General features: G+C 38.2%; 1 protein-coding gene across 1 annotated transcript in view; it reads left to right on the top strand.

The window, feature by feature from the left end:
- The window catches only part of CACNA1A (calcium voltage-gated channel subunit alpha1 A), a 419872-nt gene that overhangs the window by 307761 nt on the left and 92220 nt on the right, over positions 1-19891 (top strand). The window contains exons 31-33 of the mRNA XM_070739561.1: positions 1213-1414; positions 18731-18895; positions 19236-19346. Of these exons, the coding sequence (XP_070595662.1) occupies positions 1213-1414; positions 18731-18895; positions 19236-19346 (478 nt within the window). The remainder of the gene's footprint in view (positions 1-1212; positions 1415-18730; positions 18896-19235; positions 19347-19891) is intronic.

Here is a 19891-nt window from a genome sequence, read left to right as displayed (position 1 = left end):
CCCTCTCCCCACCTCAGCAGCTCTTTGGCGCAAGCTCCATCCCCAAGCAGCAGGAGGCAAAGGTTTCCTTGAGTATAAATGGCATGAAGGCACATACAGGGCCACTTCACTCATGCACTAAGGCTCCAGTGACTCTCTGCCTTGTCTTCTTGCAACCCCCTTGCTGGCTATGGCGTGGCTGGGAGGATGCATACGATCAGGAAGTCCCTCCTCAAGCGAGTGGACAGGCTCAGTGAAAGCACACAAAAAAATGTACACAGGGTGGGTGGGTGGGCGCTCACTTGAGGAGAGTCTCCCCGCTTGTGCACATCCTCCTGGCCCCACCACAGCTGCCCAGGTGATCGCAAGAGGAGAAGGAGAGGGAGGAGGAGGAGGAGGGTTGCCCGAAGTGAAGCCTCCACTGTGTCTGCCAGCCCAGATTTCCAAAAAGTTGTCAAGAAGAAAGAAAAGGAGTAGCAAAGAGCCCTAAGGAGAGCTTTCCAGGTTTCCAAGAGAAACAAATACAGAGATACACACCGACCCACATGGCATTAATTGAAAAGTATCCTTCTGGAGCGAAAGTGCCCCCTGCACGTTTTAAAGCTGCAACTCGCCACTATGGGCCCATCCCCCTTTCTGTCGTCCCCTCCTCCAAATTCCATACCCAACCCGTCAACCCTCCCAATAGTGATTCCGGCATCAGTTGTGGCTGGATCAGGCCAGAGTCTTGGAGTAGAGAGCAGGTTGTATGCAGTGAAGGGCTACCAAAATTTTTACTACCGCACTGTGGGCGTGGTGTATGCATTTTCTTTCAGTACAAATTGGGTGCTGTGGAGTGGAACTCAATTTTCGCTACCCCACTGCATTTCTCCCCCCACCCACCCCCATCTGGGCAGTAGCCCACCCCTGGTTGTATGTCTCCCAAGCGCCCGAGGCATGCCCAACAAGGGCTAGAAGAAGATCCAGCAAGAATGAGGCATCCCTACCATTGCCCTTACCTTCTCAGGCTAGGCACAGAGTGATTGGGAGGGTGGGAGCGAGGGGCAGGGCCAGTCAGTGATGGAATCACCCGACAGGGAGACACAGCAGCATGTGGCTCCAGAGCCTCAGGTTGCAGACTCCCGTTCTAAGCAATTTACAACAGATGTAATGAAATACCAAAGTAATCATACACTAACATAAAATATTAGCAATTTATATGAAACAAAATTTAATATTTTTTTCTTTTTGCAGTGTTCTTAAGCACTCGGTGGATGCTACATATGAGAATCAGGGACCTAGCCCTGGTTATCGCATGGAGATGTCCATCTTCTATGTGGTTTATTTTGTGGTCTTCCCATTTTTTTTTGTCAACATTTTTGTGGCCTTAATCATCATCACTTTCCAAGAGCAAGGAGACAAGATGATGGAGGAATATAGTCTGGAGAAGAATGAGGTATGGTATACATTGGGAGATCCAGTGAAAATGTTTCTCTGACAGTAAGAATATTATATAAAAAATAAACAGTCACTTCTCTCTCTTTCTCTCTCAAATCTTTAGCAGTTCAATGACTTCAGCTTGGTACAAAAATATTTTGCAATATCTGTGACTAGTAGCAAAGGAAGTTTGATACCAGAGAGACTGCAAAGGCAGCTTCTTATAGAAAACTAACAAGAAGCTGCATCATGTTCTCATCCTGATAAAGTGTGAAAAATTAAAATACAATATATAAGGACAAATGCTTTAAATCTATAGAATAGGTAGATTAGAATATATAAAGACATATGATGTAAATCTATAGAATATATGAAATAATAATAAAAGCTGAGAACAAGGTTTATTTATAGAGAAGATTACAACTAGTGTTGGGCGAACCGAACTTTGCAGTGTTTGGCATGCCGAACCTGAACCCGAACCTTTTTTAAAAGTTTGGGTTCGGCGTTCAGCATTCGCTCGAACACTGCGAAGCGCCGCCACCCGGGAGGACAGTAGGGATTCCCATTGTGGGATTCCCCACCTCCTTTTGCTTCCAGCGCCGCTGCGGCATCCTTTTCTGTAAAAACAAAATTTTTATTTTTATGGAAAAGGGTGCCGCAGCGGCGCTGCTGCTGTTCAGGTTTGGGTTCTGGTTCGGCGAACTCACCCAAACTTCATGGCAAAGTTCGGCCGAACTCGCTGAACCCAAACTTCGTTGGGTTCGCCCAACACTAATTACAACTTTTTACAAGACAGCCTGTTACCTTCTACCTATGCAGAAATACAATTCATATCATTTCCAGCAAATATGGATAACTGGAGAAAAGCTGACCTAAATAATACTATTTTGATAAATGTATATTGCCTATCAACTTCATGTAGATATATTAGTATCGCCTACTGTTTGCATTTTGGATAATATAATTGAGATTATTGCTGCTCCACTTCTTACATTAGGCTGTTCTTCCTTATGAAAGAGAAAAGAGTCTGATCCTTATTCTATGGCACACTAATAATCCTCTTTGTTTCGTTTCTCTACAAATAATTATAACCTCCTTTAACTAGCTGCCCATGGGAAAATGGCTTAAAATGCAAAGAGTAGGACCTTTTTTATATTAAAAGGGGTACTGTATTAGCAGACACAATTGCTCTCCCTGCCTCCCTCCCTCTCTCCCCACATCGCCTAATATCTGCCTATGGGGGAAATTACTTTAGAATAAAAAATATGGATTTTTGTTTCTGTTAAGGGGGTATATTCTCTTATGTTAATCTGTTATTGGACAAGCTTGCTCCCTTTTTTCTCTAATTTGTCTTTGTCCTACCATATCCCTCTTTTCCTCCTATCCCTCTTTTCCTCCTTTCCCAAAGGCTAGCCGAAGAATAATAAATCAGTCTTGCAAAGTTTGAGGTCATAAAGAGTTTGGGAAACTAATCTGAGGGTCACAGCCTCCCTGCTGAATTAATGCTACCCATCTTTCTCTGAATCAACAGAAAACTATACTCGCATAAAATTTTCTGCCTCCATTGTGTCCTTTGTGATTCACTGCTAAATGATGCTGTTCTAATTATGTCTATGTAACACTTGATTAGCAAAGATATAAATTCACCTATCTTTGCTCCTTCCCTCTCAACCGAAAAGAAAAACATCCACTAGTGATTGGTGTATTAGGAATGCGGTATTCCTGGTTGTAGGACTTTGCTCATCAAATCTAGGCTTTTTCCTGTGCCTGCCTATGTTCAATTGTAATCTGAGCTGAAAATTAGATTAGATGAAGGAGCTAAATCATCAAGAATAGTTTAGAATAGAATTGAATTCTTTATTGGCCAGGTGTGATTGGACACACAAAGAATTTATCTTTGGTGCATATGGTATATTTGTCCAGGATGTGAGGGGTCAGTAAATATTTTCACAGCCTTCTTTTTGACTCATGCAGTATATAGGTCCTTAATGGAAGGCAGTTTGGCAGCAGTTGTTTTTTCTGCAGTTCTGATTATCCTCTGAAGTCTGCTCCGGTCTTGTTGGGTTGCAGAACCAAACCAGATAGTTAAAGAGGTGCAGATGACAGACTCAGTGATTACTCTGTAGAATTGTATCAGCAACTCCTTGGACAGTTTGAGCTTGGTGCAGAAAGAACATTCTTTGTTGTGCTTTTTTGATGACATTTTTGATGGTAGGTGACAATTTTAGGTCTTGAGATATGATAGAACTTAGAAATTTAAAGGTCTCTACTGTTGATACTGTGTTGTCTAGTATTGTGAGAGGTGGTAGGATGGTAGAGTTTCTCCTAAAGTCTATCACCATTTCTATGGTTTTGAGTGTATTCAGTTCTAGATTGTTCAGGTCGCACCAAGAGGCTAATTGTTTAACCTCCCATTTGTATGCAGTTTCATTGTTGTCTCAAATGAGACCAATCACTGTTGTATTATCTGCAAACTTCAGTAGTTTAACAGATGGATCATTTGAGATGCAGTCATTGGTATATAGAAAGAAGAGAAGTGGTGAGAGTACACAGCCTTGGGGTGGGGGGCTGTGCTAATTGTGCAGGTATCTGATGTGATTTTGCCTAGCTTCACCTACTGCTTTCTGTCTGTTCGGAAGCTTGTGATCCACTTACAAGTTTTAATGGGGATTTCTCTCCCCTATCTTTTCTAAATAGACAACATATTCCAACTTCTATATTCCTTAATATCAGTTGGAGAAAAAGATAGACGTCTCATTCCATAGTTGTGCTATTTCAGATTTTATTAAAATGACAAGTAAAATACTTGCAGGCTGAGCAGCCTAGTGTTGTTGCATTATTCTGATGGGGGTATGGGGAATCATAGCATTGCAATGTCAGCTGTTTGTGGACAGCAGGAGTTTAGTCTGGTTAGAGATGAGAGGGAAGAGAGCATAGTGAACAGTCTGAATCAACAAATGTCCTGATCTCTCCCACCACTGGTCTTGTGACTTTGCCTCCCAATTTTTGTTGATGAAGTGTAATATCAGTTTTTTTACTATTGGCTGTCAGAAAAAACTACTTTTAGTAAGGTCAAAAGAAGCCTAAAATCAGATCAATCTCTTACCATATCATGGGACAACTGAAGTATCCCAAAAATAGAAGCCTCAAGCTCATTTTATCTCAAAGGAGAAAGATACATAAGATTTCATGGTAAATAGGGCTTGCATTTGATATACAACAATCATTTCATTTATAACTTACAATACAATTATCAGTAGTATGTGTGGTTAAATGTCTGCCTACATTGATTCCAGTTCTAGTATTTGATTATAGAAGCCTAACAGCAATTGCAGCATTCCTTTAAATCCCTTTCTTATGGAAGAAAAGAATAACTTTGAGTTTGTAGAAGGTGGCCAAAATTTTTCCAATATCATTAAGCAGTGACTACAGTTCCTGCACCTTTCTCCTGTTTCAGACCTGAAAGGCAAAGTATTAGAATTAGATGATGGCTCAGAATAATTATTAGAACCAACTATGATGAATACAATGATGAATACTATGATAACAATGAACCAACTAGATTAGAATAACGGATGGTGTTCTGTCTGGGTCACTCCAGAAGCCAATACCAACCCAAAAAGAGAAGCCAGACACACTGGTAAAAGGCAAAGGCAGTTTTATACAATTCAAGAAAAACACAGGTAACAGAAAATGTCCTTACAAACAGGAAAATGCTGTATCTTCAGATATATCCATGAAGGCAAAAGTCCATGCAGCAATACAGAATTCTTGCTGCCAAGCCAAGGCTGTAGATAGCAGACCTATACCTCCCACGGGTCTTCCAAAGCTGCTGGGCCACAAGCCAGGAACAGAGACGCCGAGAAACAAGACAGGATAACGCCACTTCAAACTGATAACACTCCACATGGCTTCAAGGGCTTGCCTGCCTTTTAAACCCTGCTGATGAGGACCACACCCAAACCCAGCTGTTTCTAATTCAATGGTGATAATATTTCTTTAACTGCTCCTTTCGTTGCTCTGAATGTCTCTGTCTCATGTCAATGACAGCTTGTGCATCCTCACCTAATGACTCCAAGCTACTGGCTGGGGAGAGACCCCCCCCCCCCGGGGCTCTCATGCTGTTCTCCTTCATCCCATTCCTGACTCTTCTCTCCCCCATCCGACTGTTCAGCCCCCTCCTCTGCGCTGTCATCCTCCTCCGGGCATGGAGCCAGCAGAGACGCAGCCGGTCCCTGAGCAGCCTCAGGCTGAACCACAACAGGATGGGTCTGGTTAAGTACCATTGATTGCAATCGTATCTTTTACAGCCACGCTGCTACAGTCCCGCCAATCTATTGCTTGACAATAAAATCTCAAGAGTCAAGGTGCTTATGATCTTCATAATTCAATTAAAATTATACTATTTCTTGAAAACAGGAGACAAATATCATCCTGACTCATAATTGGTCTTTTGATCGGAGAAATAGAAAAATGGGCAACCCCACTCCCCAAAATAATAACGTTTCTGATTCAGATAATTATACAAATTTAATGACCAGACTGAGAGCTGCCTTTGATGATTCTACCATATAGGCTACAGACAATGATGAGATGAGATGCTTACAAAGTGAACATCAAGTTGCACATATGGGGCTAACTTTCAATATTTTTGTTCAGGACATGGCTTGAATCAGCTACCTTTGATCAACCAATTTAAAGAACACCCGCCTGATGAAATACAGAACCAACTTAGCAACAGCATTAGCATTTAGGCTTATGTACTGCTTCATAGTGCTTTTACAGCCCTCTCTAAGCAGTTTACAGAATTAGCATATTGCCCCAACAATCTGGGTCCTCATTTTACCTACCTCGGAAGGATGGAAGGCTGAGCCGACCTTGAGCCGATGGTGAGATCTGAACTGCTAAGCTACAGCTAGCAGTTAACTGAAGTAGCTTGCAATGCTGCATTCTAACCACTGCGCCACTCTGGCTCTCGGGGTGGAGAAACTTATTAGAGAAAGCACTCCAAGTACAATCTTCAAATGTTAAATGCATGCATTTGGGAGCCATCAGAACACCATTGTTGGCTGCAAAAAAGTAATGTTAATGTATGCAGGAAATTCATTTATGTTGCGGGATTTGGGTGCATTTAAGTGTTATATATGTAGAAAAGGGAAACATTTTGCAAGCAGATACCCTAAATATTCTAAGCCTGGCTTATGAGGAACCAACTAAGTAAATTCTAGAGCTTGAGAGAGGAAAGTTGGAATAGGATGTATAATATTGATAGTATCTCCCTTCACCTCACACAAAAAATTGAGATTCTGCCATAAACCATAAATCAATGGAAACAGAATTGTAAAGTATTAAGCAAATTCATTTTGTGTGTTTATGTTTATATATACTGTATATGTGTGTGTGTGTGTGTGTGTGTGTGTGTATGTTTTGTTTTGTTTTGTTTGTTTATTATTACAATTTTAAAAAACCTTCAGAGCCTGTTAGATTTTAAAGCTAGGTCAGTTTTGTAGATTGCAGTTGAATACAAATATACCTAGTTATTTAGGCAGTAGATCTATTAATGAAGATGGAAATTGTTGGTGGTAAATGCCTGCATTCAGGACCATCATTTTTTTAAACTTTTGAAATACTTTTCATTTTAGCTTCCTCATTTTAGCATGTGCCTCTGTAGCATTGGGGATGCATCTGCTTCAGGTCTATAACCGACATATACTTTAGAACAAGAAAATACTGCCTTTCACTCTCCAAAATGCTAAAACTAATGCCGAGCCTCTTCCAAAGAGGAAGCAGCTACAGAAATTATCTACTTGCCAATGTCATTAAAGAAATGGAAACCTTGATGTCAATTCGAAGGTTGGGATTTATTTGTCCCTTGGCATTCTCAGCCATCATTTCATTAAAAAGAAAAATTAATTCTTTGAATTTCATGATTAGTTCTAAATTCTGTAATCATTAAGCATCATTAATTCTCTCTCATTTCTAAACTTTTAAAAACCAACTTTTGCCAGTTTAGATCTCAGAAGAGAATGTAGTTTAACTTACATGAAGATGGGGTACTTATATTTAGCTTGCTTTGCCATGCAATATGAAAAGTTCAGGCAAACATATAGTTCAGTTTATGTCCATCAATAAGTTGTCCATCAACATTGAAGTTTATTTAATGACCTATTAATTTATTCTGAAAATCAACTACTCATACTAAAAAGGTCCATAGTGTAGTTGGCCAGTTCTACCTATGCAATGTATGTAACTAAAATAGAGAAATTGACCTGTGTCTCTTGGATTATCGACAGTACTATAATTTTTCTGGGGAAATCCCGATGGATCCCAATGGATCTTATCAAAATGAATTCATTTCTCTCCCATAATGTCAAGGGGATGCAACAATTTGGAAGATTCTTAAATGTTGTCATCAATTGATCCATGATTTTGCAGCATATATAAAAGCTTTCTTGGCATTGGATTTTCAAGCATCATGCATAATTTCAATTGGAATCTTGATGGTCAACATGCCTGTTCCTCATTCAAACAGAATTTTGCTTCCCTGCCCATGCACCTTTGTTGTTCAACAAGATGCTTCTGATTTTGATTCAAGGGCAATCATTCTCCAGACTTCTGAAGATTTTGAACAAAGACTTTTGCCTTGCACCCTTTATTCTAGACAGCTACTGAAGCCAGAAAGGAACTGTGATGTTTTGAACAGGAATTCTTAATGATCAGAGATGCTTTTCAACACCGACACACCTCTTGTAAGAAGCTTCACACTCCATTGAAGTCCAAACAGACCACAAGATACTGGAGTATCTTCAGTCTTTTCACACACTGAGGTGGGCACAATTCTCCCAATTTAATTTTCATGCCACAGGCTGATTCACACACGTCTAAATAGTTTATTCCACATGTCAGCCCCGCACCCCCATCTCACGGTTCTGTTCTCCAGTCTGAATATAGTAGCCTCAGCCTGAGCCTCTGAGAGCTAATGATATACTCTTCATTTCGCCAGACAAATTCACACATCAGAATGACAGGTCCCTTATCTATGAGCTTGGGCACATGATCTTCAGGGAGACCTCCAATTCATCTTTCCTTTTCTTGAGAATGAGGAGAATTTGTATCACAATGGCTAATTATACATTGCTCCTTCCTTGAGAAGATTTTGCAATTTACTCATTAGAGCATTTGGGACTACTTAAGGCTGCACACTTTCTGCTCCAATATTTTCCTTATCCAAATAGATGTTAATGCCTGTGGATCTTCTTGTCTTTATCTAGAAACTAGCTGGCCTGTTGCATTGCCTCCCCTTTCCAAAGAAGCCTCAAGTCACAATTTCCATGGATTTTACAACAGATTAACCACCTATCGGGCGTGAACATGTCAACAGTGTTTTTCCTTCCATTTGGCAAGTCTTCAGAGACTGATTCTCTATTACATATTCTGACACTGAAGCATTCTTAGTCATCTCATCTTTAACTGGTATTTTATTCACAGGCTACTTTTGGATGCTCTTTTTCAATATTAGATATTAAACTTATTTTTTTCTTCAGTGTATCACCTACAATCCACTTACGAGACACAGGGGAAAAATACCACCTTAGAGCAATGCCATCGTTGCTATGTAAACTACCAGCAAAACAATGTATCTACACTCTTGCCTGTTCACATATAACAACTTGGTTTGTCTTCTGTATACATTTCTACAAGGATTCTGTGCAGTTCTATTACCTCATATAACTCATAGAACTTTCTCCCAGCCTGAGGTCATGTTCTTTCTACAAGAACCTCAGTCAATACACCAGGACTTCCTACTGCAAACTGCTGACCACCCTTACCCATTGCTGCTGGAAATTGCATGTAAATTGAACTTCCTCTATCTTTGCAATCTGGTTTCAACACCTATCAACTTGAATTCTGAGGATGAGGGGGAAGATTTGAGGAACAGGGAAGAGATTTTTGCCAAGAGAAAACCTGAACTGCATCTGCATCCACCAGCAGATTTCTGGATGAGGATAATAGGCAAATCTGTAAAAGCCATCCCTGTCCTACCTACCTCTGATCCCCAGGATGGATTTGACACTGGGATATTCAACTAGAGTTAAGATACATGACACTGGAATTACTTCCCCATCACCTGTTGGTAGTTATGATATCTTGGACATCTCCTGCTTGGGGGGATGATTTCTGGAAACAGAAAAGTGGCTAAACAGGAGGCTACAATGTTGGATTTTTCTCTCTCCTTGTAGTTTCCTTCAAGTTTCCTCAGAAAGAGGAGACTAATTCCTTATCCTCCAGCTTTCTGGATTGGGGGGTGGGGAGGAATTCTTCAGCAACCAATCCATGAAGCAGTGGAAGAGTCCTGGATCCTTTCTGGGTCACTCAGGCTGGAGAAAAGGAAAGGAGAAACACCAAGCTCTTCCACGAATGGGGTGAGGACAGGAGAACCAGCAAGGTGAGGTAGCATGGAAATTAGTTCTGGATAGGTGCGAGGCAAATAATCCAACACTAGTCAAGTCCCTTTCTAGAAAACAGAAATGAGAGGAAACCATGTTTCTGCTCAAAAGAGAGAATCCTCAACCCTGTCCACTGTATGGGCAAGAGAAAAGGGGTGCAAAAGTTTGAACCTTGCTTTTACCGTAAATGGGACTTTCCATTGGCACACAGCAATTCCATGTGTTGTTTCCTAATATCTACATTACTTTTTGCAATGGCCCTACTTATTAGAGATCTGTCTTATTAAATCCCTGCCTGTGCCATCCTAGTTAATAGTGTTTGCAAAGAAAAGCCTGATACTGTTTTTGGATGCTGCCAAATCAAGAGGCGAAAACACTGTTTTAATAACAGTATAGCTAAGGACAATTTAAATGTGACTCATTCATGGATGGAAAACAAAATGGGGGAGGGAGGAGAAGGCAGTAACAGAACAAAAGATGGTGCCAGGGCATATTTGTGCCATAATTAGATGCAAATAGGGACAAGGACTTTGGGCTAGGACAAGGTACTTTATTTGATGCTAATTAGCTCCACCAGCTCTGCTAGTGAAGGGCAGTAACTCTTGCTATAAAACAAGCATTCATCAGGCCTCTTTCATTGCTGGAAACAACTCTTCCACTTTTTGACCTGCATCCCATGACACAAAGTTTCCTTTATAATAGAATAATTATATAACTATTATATATAGGGCGAACAAGGACAGAAGCACCAGCCTGAAGATGACGAGTGGGACCTCGTCGAAACGTCACCAGAAATTTCCAAATCCTACACTGGAAGAAACCCGAATATGCCAAGACCGTCATATATTTTCAATTAATTAATTTTCAAATTCAGCTTAAACATGTGACATATATATGTGTGTGTGTGTGTGTGAGTGTAACATGTTTTTTGCTGAATTTGAAAATTAAGGGAGACTAGGATAGATCAATTTCGGCCTTATTTTGGCCTCATCAGCTAGCCATACCCATTGGGACTTGAACCTGCAACCATTGCCTTGTAAGGCAGAGAATTATCCTCTAGGCTACAGTATCCAATTCCTTCAGCTCTGCAACAGGGAAGGGTTACATATTTTGTGTAGAATCACCCTGGTGTATTGAAGGAACATCACAGCTTCTTATTTGCCTCTCGGCCCTATTATAATATATAATAGGATGGTAGAGTAATTCACCAATTAATAGATACCACAGGAGAGATACAACTTACAGAACAGGCCGATTTGCTCAGGATCACGCCATGCTCATGTGTGTGCTTTTCACACACATGTATGTCTGCAGCAATCAAAACATAGCTTCTGCGCATGCGCAGAAACAAAATCCAAGATGGCAGCGCCCACAAGGACACCGACAGAACTGGCCTCATGACATCATCACCATGTTACTAATGTTTCTAAATGGGTGAAATGCTCCTGGTTTGCTCTTGCCTGTTGGTCATTAGAGAGCCGGTCATGAAGGCAACATGAGGCTCTGCCCACCGGCCAGGACGCCATTTGGGTTCTTTTACCCTCTCACATACACAAAGCATTCTGCTATGCATATGCATATGCAAATGGCAGCATACGGGCAAATGGGTGGAGCCTCGCATTGTCTTCGCAACATCTCTCCAATGACCAACAGCCATAAGCAAACTGGGGGCATTTCACCCCTGGTTCTAAAGAACTGGTTAGAACTGGTAGGAACCCATCTCTGATACAGAGGAAAAAATAAAAGAAATAACTACAGAATACTACGGGGACTTGTATAGGCAAAACTCCATAGAATTGAACCAAATATCTAATTATTTAAAAAACATAAAGATGCCACAAATAGAAGAGATAGACAAAGAAATGCTAAATAGAGAAATTATTCTGCAAGAAATTCAAAATGCAATCAAAAAACAAAACAATAATAAATCACCAGGACCAGATGGTTTCCTGGGGAATATTACAAAGAATTAGGAAACATATGAGGGTTATCCGGAAAGTAAGGTTACAAGATTTTTTTAAAATACAAAGAATGAATATATTTTAATAAAAATTACATGGATTGTAGCATAGGTATTACATTATTTATCCACATAATCACCATTCAATTCAATACATTTTGTCATCTGTGAAATGAGCTTTTTGATGCCTGTGTCATAGAAGTCTCCCACTGCCTTTTTCAGCCAGTTCGTCACTTCAATTTTCACCTCGTCGTCATCGGAAAAGTGTTTTCCACCAAAGTGTTCCTTCAATTTAGTGAATAGATGATAGTCACTGGGTACAATATCAGGGCTGCGAGGGGGGTGTCTTAGAACATCCCAAACAAATGAAGTCAACAACTCTTGTGTTGCATGAATGGTGTGCGGAGGTGCATTGTCATGAATGAGACAGACTCCCGCCGTCAGCATCCCACAACGTTTGTTTTGGATGGCTCTGTGAAGTTTCTTCATGATCTCACAATATCTTGCAACATTGATTGTTTCACCTCTTTCCAAAAAAATCAATGAGTAGAACCCCTTTTCTGTCCCAAAATAATGACACCATGATTTTTCTCGCTGATTTCTGAGTTTTGAATTTTTTGGCTGAAGGAGAATGGGTATGGTGCCACTGCATTGATTGACATTTGCTCTCTGGAGTATGGTGATAAGTTTCATCTCCTGTCACTATACAGTTGAGAAAAAGCCTCTTTGTGATATTCATGCCTTTAAAAACTAAACTCTGGAGAAGGGCGTGGCCAAGCGCCATTTAAGTTTTGAAATTGGAAAAATATCCACCTTCTCCTGTATTGTAAAAGACATAAGTTATATATAAGATATAACATATTTAACATAAATTGACATTTTATTTCTGAAAATAAGTAATTGTGGAATTTTCAGGGGCATTTAGTTATGAGAAATCAGGGGTTTAGAAAAATGAAGGAGGGATAAGGAATTAGGGAAATGAATGAAGCACAATGGCTTTGACTTATTAAGGAAGAAAGAATAATTAGCAGAGGAAATAATGAATGGCATTAAAAATTAATTGGAGTACGAAACAATCTGTAAACCGGGTGACGAAATCAGACAAAGGAGGCAGCATGAGATTAATGACATATACTGAGAATAACATATATGAAATTATGTAGTATTAATGATAGTAGATGATATATGTTTACTAAGTTGACCTATATGATATATGTTCTTTTTTAGAGGGGAGAAAAATAATAAGAAAAAAAATCTTTGTAATTAAAACTATCCACCCAGGGAAGGATTTAGAGGGCGTAAGAGGAAATAGGAAAGAAGGAGAGAAAGGAGTGAGAATAGAAGGGGAGGAAAAGAAGGAGGAAGGAAAGGAGGAAGGAGTGAAAGTAGAAGGAGAGGCAGAGAAGAAAGAAGGAAGGAGGAGGAGATGGTAGTAGGAAAGGGGAGAGAAGATGTAAGAAGATAGGTACTAGAGGTGGAATAAATACCTGAGATAGAAAGAGGAAGTGGAAAGAGGGAAGATTGAAATGGATTGAATAATAAAATTAAAATTGGAATGCAACTTAGATTATTGTATATGGATTTGTATTGAAGGTATATGTGATGTATGTTATTTATTATTATTATTATTATTATTATTATTATTATTATTATTATTTATTAGATTTGTATGCCGCCCCTCTCCGAGGACTCGGAGCGGCTCACAACAAGAAAACAGTACAAATCCAATATTTAAAACAGTTTAAAACCCTTAACATAAAAACAATCATACATCTCATACAGGCAATACATAAAGTGGAAACGGCCCAAGGGAATCAATTTCCCCATGCCTGACGGCAGAGGTGGGTTTTTAGAAGTTTGTGAAAGGCAAGGAGGGTGGGGGCAGTCCTAATCTACGAGGGGAGTTGATTCCAGAGGGTCGGGGCTGCCACAGAGAAGGCTCTTCCCCTGGGTCCCGCCAGCCGACATTGTTTTGTCGACAGGACCCGGAGAAGGCCAACTCTGTGGGACCTAACTGGCTGCTGGGATTCGTGCGGCAGAAGACGATCCCATAGGTATTCTGGTCTGATGCCATGTAGGGCTTTATAGGTCATTACCAATATTTTAAATTAGGAAACTAATCGGCAACCAATGCAGATTTATTTGTGTTTTTGAAGTGGAGGAAAAAAGCTTTTACTAAAAAAACCCTCTTAAGATGAAGTTTCAAAAGACAACTAGACTTTGAAAATATTTTGCTTCTCATTGAAGAATCTTCTTCAGTTCAAACATTTTTAAGTGGGGGGGGGGTGTCAAAAAAGTACAGTTGACTTTTGAAAAAGAACCTTTGGGATAACCATGACTTGAATGGCTGAGAATTTCCATTGACATAATGGTGCATTGTACCCAGGTGTAATATAGAGCTGTTTAAGGTTCAAGGCCTCTCTCTTTAATGAGGAAGTATTGCCACTGTTTCTCTTACTGCCAAGATATCCACCAATCTCTCTTCTTAATTTGTTCTGCATTAAATCTGTGAACAAAGCCACCAATTGCTACTTCACTGCTGAGGCAGAACCAGGCTTAACAATGAAGGCAGCAAAAAGTATGGTAGCAAAATTGTGTGTCATCTTAGAATCTGAAGGAAAGCACATTTATATAGTGACGAAGAAAGGCACAATATTGTACATATTGTCATCTCTTCTGATGAAAAGCATGATTCTATATCCTTAAAAGTGGGGAGCAAGAAGGTAAGTGGGGTTTTTTTGCCAACAGACTTTAACACAATTAAAGTTACATTTGTCCAGGAGTAGAGTTAAATTTGTTCAGGATATGGGGATGTGTACTTCCTTTTTTTTGCCTAGAATGGCTGGTGCATGTGAAAGTGTATAGAACAAGTGGAAATAGGACCCAATATATGGGCAGACCATCACCCAATTATAATTAAGATAAGAGAACCTAAAAAAGATTTTCTAAAATGGTCCCTTAATCAGCTACTACTTATAGAAAAATATTACATTGATCAGGTAAAAAAGGAACTAACTTTTTTCCTTAAGGACAATTGGAACGAAGATACCTCTACACAAAACTTATGGGACACTTTAAAAGCATACATAAGGGGGATCACTATTTCATATTCTGCTAAAGTAAAGAAAATTAAAAATCAAAGAATTAAAGATTATCAAAAGAAAATTAAACAATTAGAAACCGATCTGCAACAAGACATCTCAAATGAGAAACTAAAAGAGGAAAAAGATAAATTAAAACATCAAATTAATTTAATAACTCAGGATGATCTAACATGGAAATTAAAAAGAGCTAAGCAAGACTATTTTGAAAATGCAAACAAACCAGGCAGATGGTTAGCCTACAAACTTAAAAAAGAAGAAAAAGAGCGATATATCCAATCTTTAGAGGACGATAAAAGAGATAGATATACCATGATAGAGGAAAAAAAACAAATTGCCACTAATTACTATAAAGATTTATATAAAAAAGAAATAAAATCACTAGAGGAACAAAAGGCATACATAAGAAAATCTGAACCGGGAGAATTGACTGATAGTGAACGAGAAATGTTAAACAAAGAAATTACGATGATAGAACTGGAAGAAACAATAAAATTTTTGAAAAATAATAAATCCCAGGTCCCGATGGCATTCCCTGCGAACTTTATAAAGAATTCTCTACGGAGCTAGGAGATCTCTTACTAATATTATACAATGAAGTGCTAGAAAAAGGTTTAATACCAAACTCCTGGATGGAGGCAATCATGAGTCTAATACCTAAAAACGAATCAGAGAAACATAAAATCCAAAATTACAGACCCATATCCCTGTTGAATGTGGACTATAACATTTTTATGAGTATCATGGCAAGCAGATTAAAAGTAATTCTAAATAACAGGATACACCCTGATCAAAATGGTTTCTTACCTGGCAGATACATCAGGAATAATACAAGGATAATATTGGACATCTTAGAATTTTACGAAAATCACTCGGATAAACAATTGGCTCTTATTTTTTTAGACGCCCAAAAAGCATTTGATAATCTAAATTGGGGATTTATGACGGAATTAACAAAACAAATGAAATTTGGCACCAAATTTATTACTATGATCGAGACAATTTACCAGAAACAATATACAAGAATTGCAATCAATGGGGACATAACTGACAAATTTCAAATTCAAAAAGGAGTTCGCCAAGGCTGCCCACTATCCCCTTTACTGTACATTTTAGCCACAGAAACTATATTAAGGCAGATCAGAGCCAATGCAAAAATAAGAGGGCTGAAAATCAAAGGCTAGGAGTTTAAGCTGCAAGCATATGCAGACGATTTAGTCTTCATTTTAGAAAACCCATTAGATTCAGGGAAACACATAATGGAGGAAGTGGAGGATTTTGGCAAAGTAGCAGGTCTAAAAATAAATATTCAAAAACCCAAAATTATAACGAAAAATATGAATAAAGAACAAGAAAATACCCTGGAAGAAATTTTGAAAATTAAGATTGCTAAAACAGTGAAATATCTAGGGATTTCACTAACAAAAAAAATGTAGTACCATTAAAGAAAATAATTACGAGAAATTATTGAAAACAACGGAAAAAAAATTAAATGACTAGAACAAATTGCAAATCTCATTATTGGGTAGAATAGCGATGATTAAAATGTCAATTTTGCCGAAATTCCTATACTTCTTCCAAACTATCCCGATAAAAATAGATAACCACTTTTTTAACAAACTAAACAAAATCATATCCAAATTTATATGGAATAACAAAAGGCCCAGAATAAGATTGAAATGGTTACAGGATAAAATTAAACAAGGAGGTTTGGGTCTACCCGATTTTAAAATTTATTACCATGCATCTAAACTCCTCTGGATCAAAGATTGGATAGAGATCAAAGCCGAAAGATTATTAGCACTAGAAGGTCACGATATGCTTTCTGGCTGGCACAACATTTTATGGAACCAACACCAAAAAATCCCATCATACTTCAAAAGCCACATGATTAGAGATGCTTTAATAACTACATGGCTAAAAATAAAAAAAGATCACTATACAAAAATACCTAGATGGTACTCCAGTTTGGAAGCTCTCACCCACCCGAATGTCACAGATTTAAAAAAGATGATAACTTATAATCAATTATTAAATATAGAAGGTAACCTTAAAACAAGAGAAGAGTTAACAGAACAAAATATAAACATCGATTGGTGGCCATACATGTTAATACATTCTAAATGGCAAAAAGATATAAAAAACAAAGGAATATTGACAAAAGACACAACTTTCGATAAATTAATATTAGGAGGGGAAAAGAACTTTATAACAAAAATATATAATTACCTAATAAACTATGAAATGGAAACGGAAATAGTAAAAGGTTCAATGACGAACTGGGCAAGGAATTTTGGATACAATATCTATATCGAACAATGGGAAACAATTTGGAAAAAGAACTATAAAATTACTAAATCAGTAGCATATAAAGAAAACTCTATAAAAATGTTCTACAGGTGGCATATGTCACCATCAAGACTAGCCCAAATCTTCCCTAAAACTAAATCAAACTGCTGGAGATGCGCAAACAAGAACGGAACCTTCTTCCATATATGGTGGACATGTCAAAAAATAAAAACATTATGGATTAAAATTAGAAGCTGGATCTACGTAATCACGAAAATTAATCTTCCACTCAATCCAGAGATTTTCCTATTAGGGATAATATATGTAAAACTCAAAAAAGAAGAATACTACTTAATTCAACATATTATAACAGCGAGTAGAATCACTATAGCCCAATATTGGAAAAAAGAAGAAGTACCAACAGATAGAGATCTGATTAAGAAAATGTTAGACTGTGCTGAATTTGATTCTTTAACCCAAAAAATGAAAAATAATAGGAAAACACAAGAAACAGACACTTGGGCCAATTTCTACAAATGGATTAACGTTAGGGAGAGAGAGAAGGAAAACTCGAAGTGAACAAAAAGTAAAACAAATTTGGATACACAAAAACATCATAGACAGAGAAAAAGTAATATTTTATAAATTCGTTGATTCCTTTTTAGAGATTAAAATTAATTATAATTATGACAATAATGATATAAAATGCAATACTCAGAAAAGAAAAAACGAGATAAAAAATTGTATAAATGTATAGATAGAGAAATTCGCTGTTACATAAAACTGGGAAAATAAATTTAAAGTATAGCTGCAAACTGGCAGCCGGGGGAGGGAGGGGGGAGGATGGGTGTATGTTTGATGTAACCAAAAACGACGATTGTACTCACACTCCTTGAACAATTTGTTATGTCAGTGTATTGTTTTATATCTTTGTAAATACTCAATAAATATTTTTTTTTTAAACGAAAGTATGCCAAAGGCCATGCTCAAAAATGATTCATTTAAGACAACAATATGAGGGCAGGCAGTGGGGGGAAATACAAACTAAATCATTAACATAATTTGACAAAACAATAAGGTGATGTACAGTGATCCCTCGTTTTCACTGGGGATGCATTCCAAGACCACCCGTGAAAAACGAATCTCCATGAAGTAGAGGAAAGATATTTTTTAATGTATTTAACGAGTATTTGAACTTTTAAAACCCACCCTTTGCATTAAACAGTCATTCTATGTTTCTTAGCTAGAACTACATGTGATATCCTACCAGTGTCTTTAATAGAGTACAGTAGTACTGTAGAAGAATTTTATGAATTTTTAATGGATTTAAGCCCCCTTTGAAAACCTGTGAAATAGCAAATCCGTGAAAGATGAACTGTGAAGCCGCGAGGGATTACTGTACTTGTAGTTGTAGCAAAAGCTTTCAGTGTAATATACATCCCGGGACTTCTTTCCTTAGCATTTTATTTTATTTTATTTGCTTGGAGGAGACTAATACTGTAGATACCTGACTGTTGTTTCTTCCTTTTTTTTCACAGCGAGCCTGCATTGATTTTGCTATCAGCGCCAAGCCACTGACCCGACACATGCCTCAAAACAAGCAGAGCTTTCAGTACCGTATGTGGCAGTTTGTGGTTTCCCCTCCTTTTGAATACACCATTATGGCCATGATTGCCCTAAACACCATTGTCTTAATGATGAAAGTAAGTAGAAATTGCTATGAATTGGTACTACCTACTTTTAATATATAGCATGTGTATTTGACTTGTCCAAACGTACATTCTGTATAGGCACGCACACAGATGCACACGGGCACACACACATACCTATATATTTATTATTTGAACTCCTGTTGATCTTATCCTATTGATCTCTCCTTAATTCTGCTGATTGGCCCTGCTGACTAATTCCTGAACTGTGGACTAACCTGAGTCTTAATACTATAAATCTTACTTTGGTCCTAGACTTTTAGATCACGCTAGTTTAATTCATGATTGTATTTTCTTTCTCTCTTGCCTCTCCCTCATACCTTCTCTTCGGTAGTTCTACAATGCAACAATTCTTTACGATAATTTATTAAGGATGTTCAACATGGTCTTCACTGCCCTGTTCTCCTTGGAATGTATTCTGAAAATCATTGCCTTTGGAGTGCTGGTAAGTATCACTCTTGCTAGAATTTACAAATTCCAATGTAAAATATAAGAAGCATGCCACTACCATAAGAAACAGGAAAAAATACATTACACTTTTTAAAAAAGGTAACTATTTAAAACATCTACCCCACTATAGGTTCTCAGGATTCTCGGTTATTGTCTTCTATTTTATTTATTTATTTATTTATTGGACATATGCCGCCCCTCTCCGTAGACTTGGGCAGCTTACAACATTTTAATAAAAAATACAATATATAAGACACTTCTAATCCAATTCATAGAAATAATTAATTTAAAAATTATTTTAAAAAGCTAAACATTTAAAAATCATACATTCACATGCATAATACCACATCCTGCACATTCAGGATGGGGTCTAGTGGGGGCAGTGCGAATCTCTTGGGGAAGTTGATTCCAGAAGGCTGGGGCCCCTACAGAGAAGACTCTTCCCCTAGGCCCTGCCAAACGACATTGTATAGTTGATGGGACCTGGAGAAAGCCAACTCTGTGGGACCTAACTGGATGCTGGGATTCGTGAGGCAGAAG

This window comes from Erythrolamprus reginae, chromosome 2 (genome assembly GCF_031021105.1).
Source record: "Erythrolamprus reginae isolate rEryReg1 chromosome 2, rEryReg1.hap1, whole genome shotgun sequence".
NCBI lineage: Eukaryota > Metazoa > Chordata > Lepidosauria > Squamata > Dipsadidae > Erythrolamprus > Erythrolamprus reginae.
This window is presented reverse-complemented; position numbering and strand designations above follow the sequence as displayed.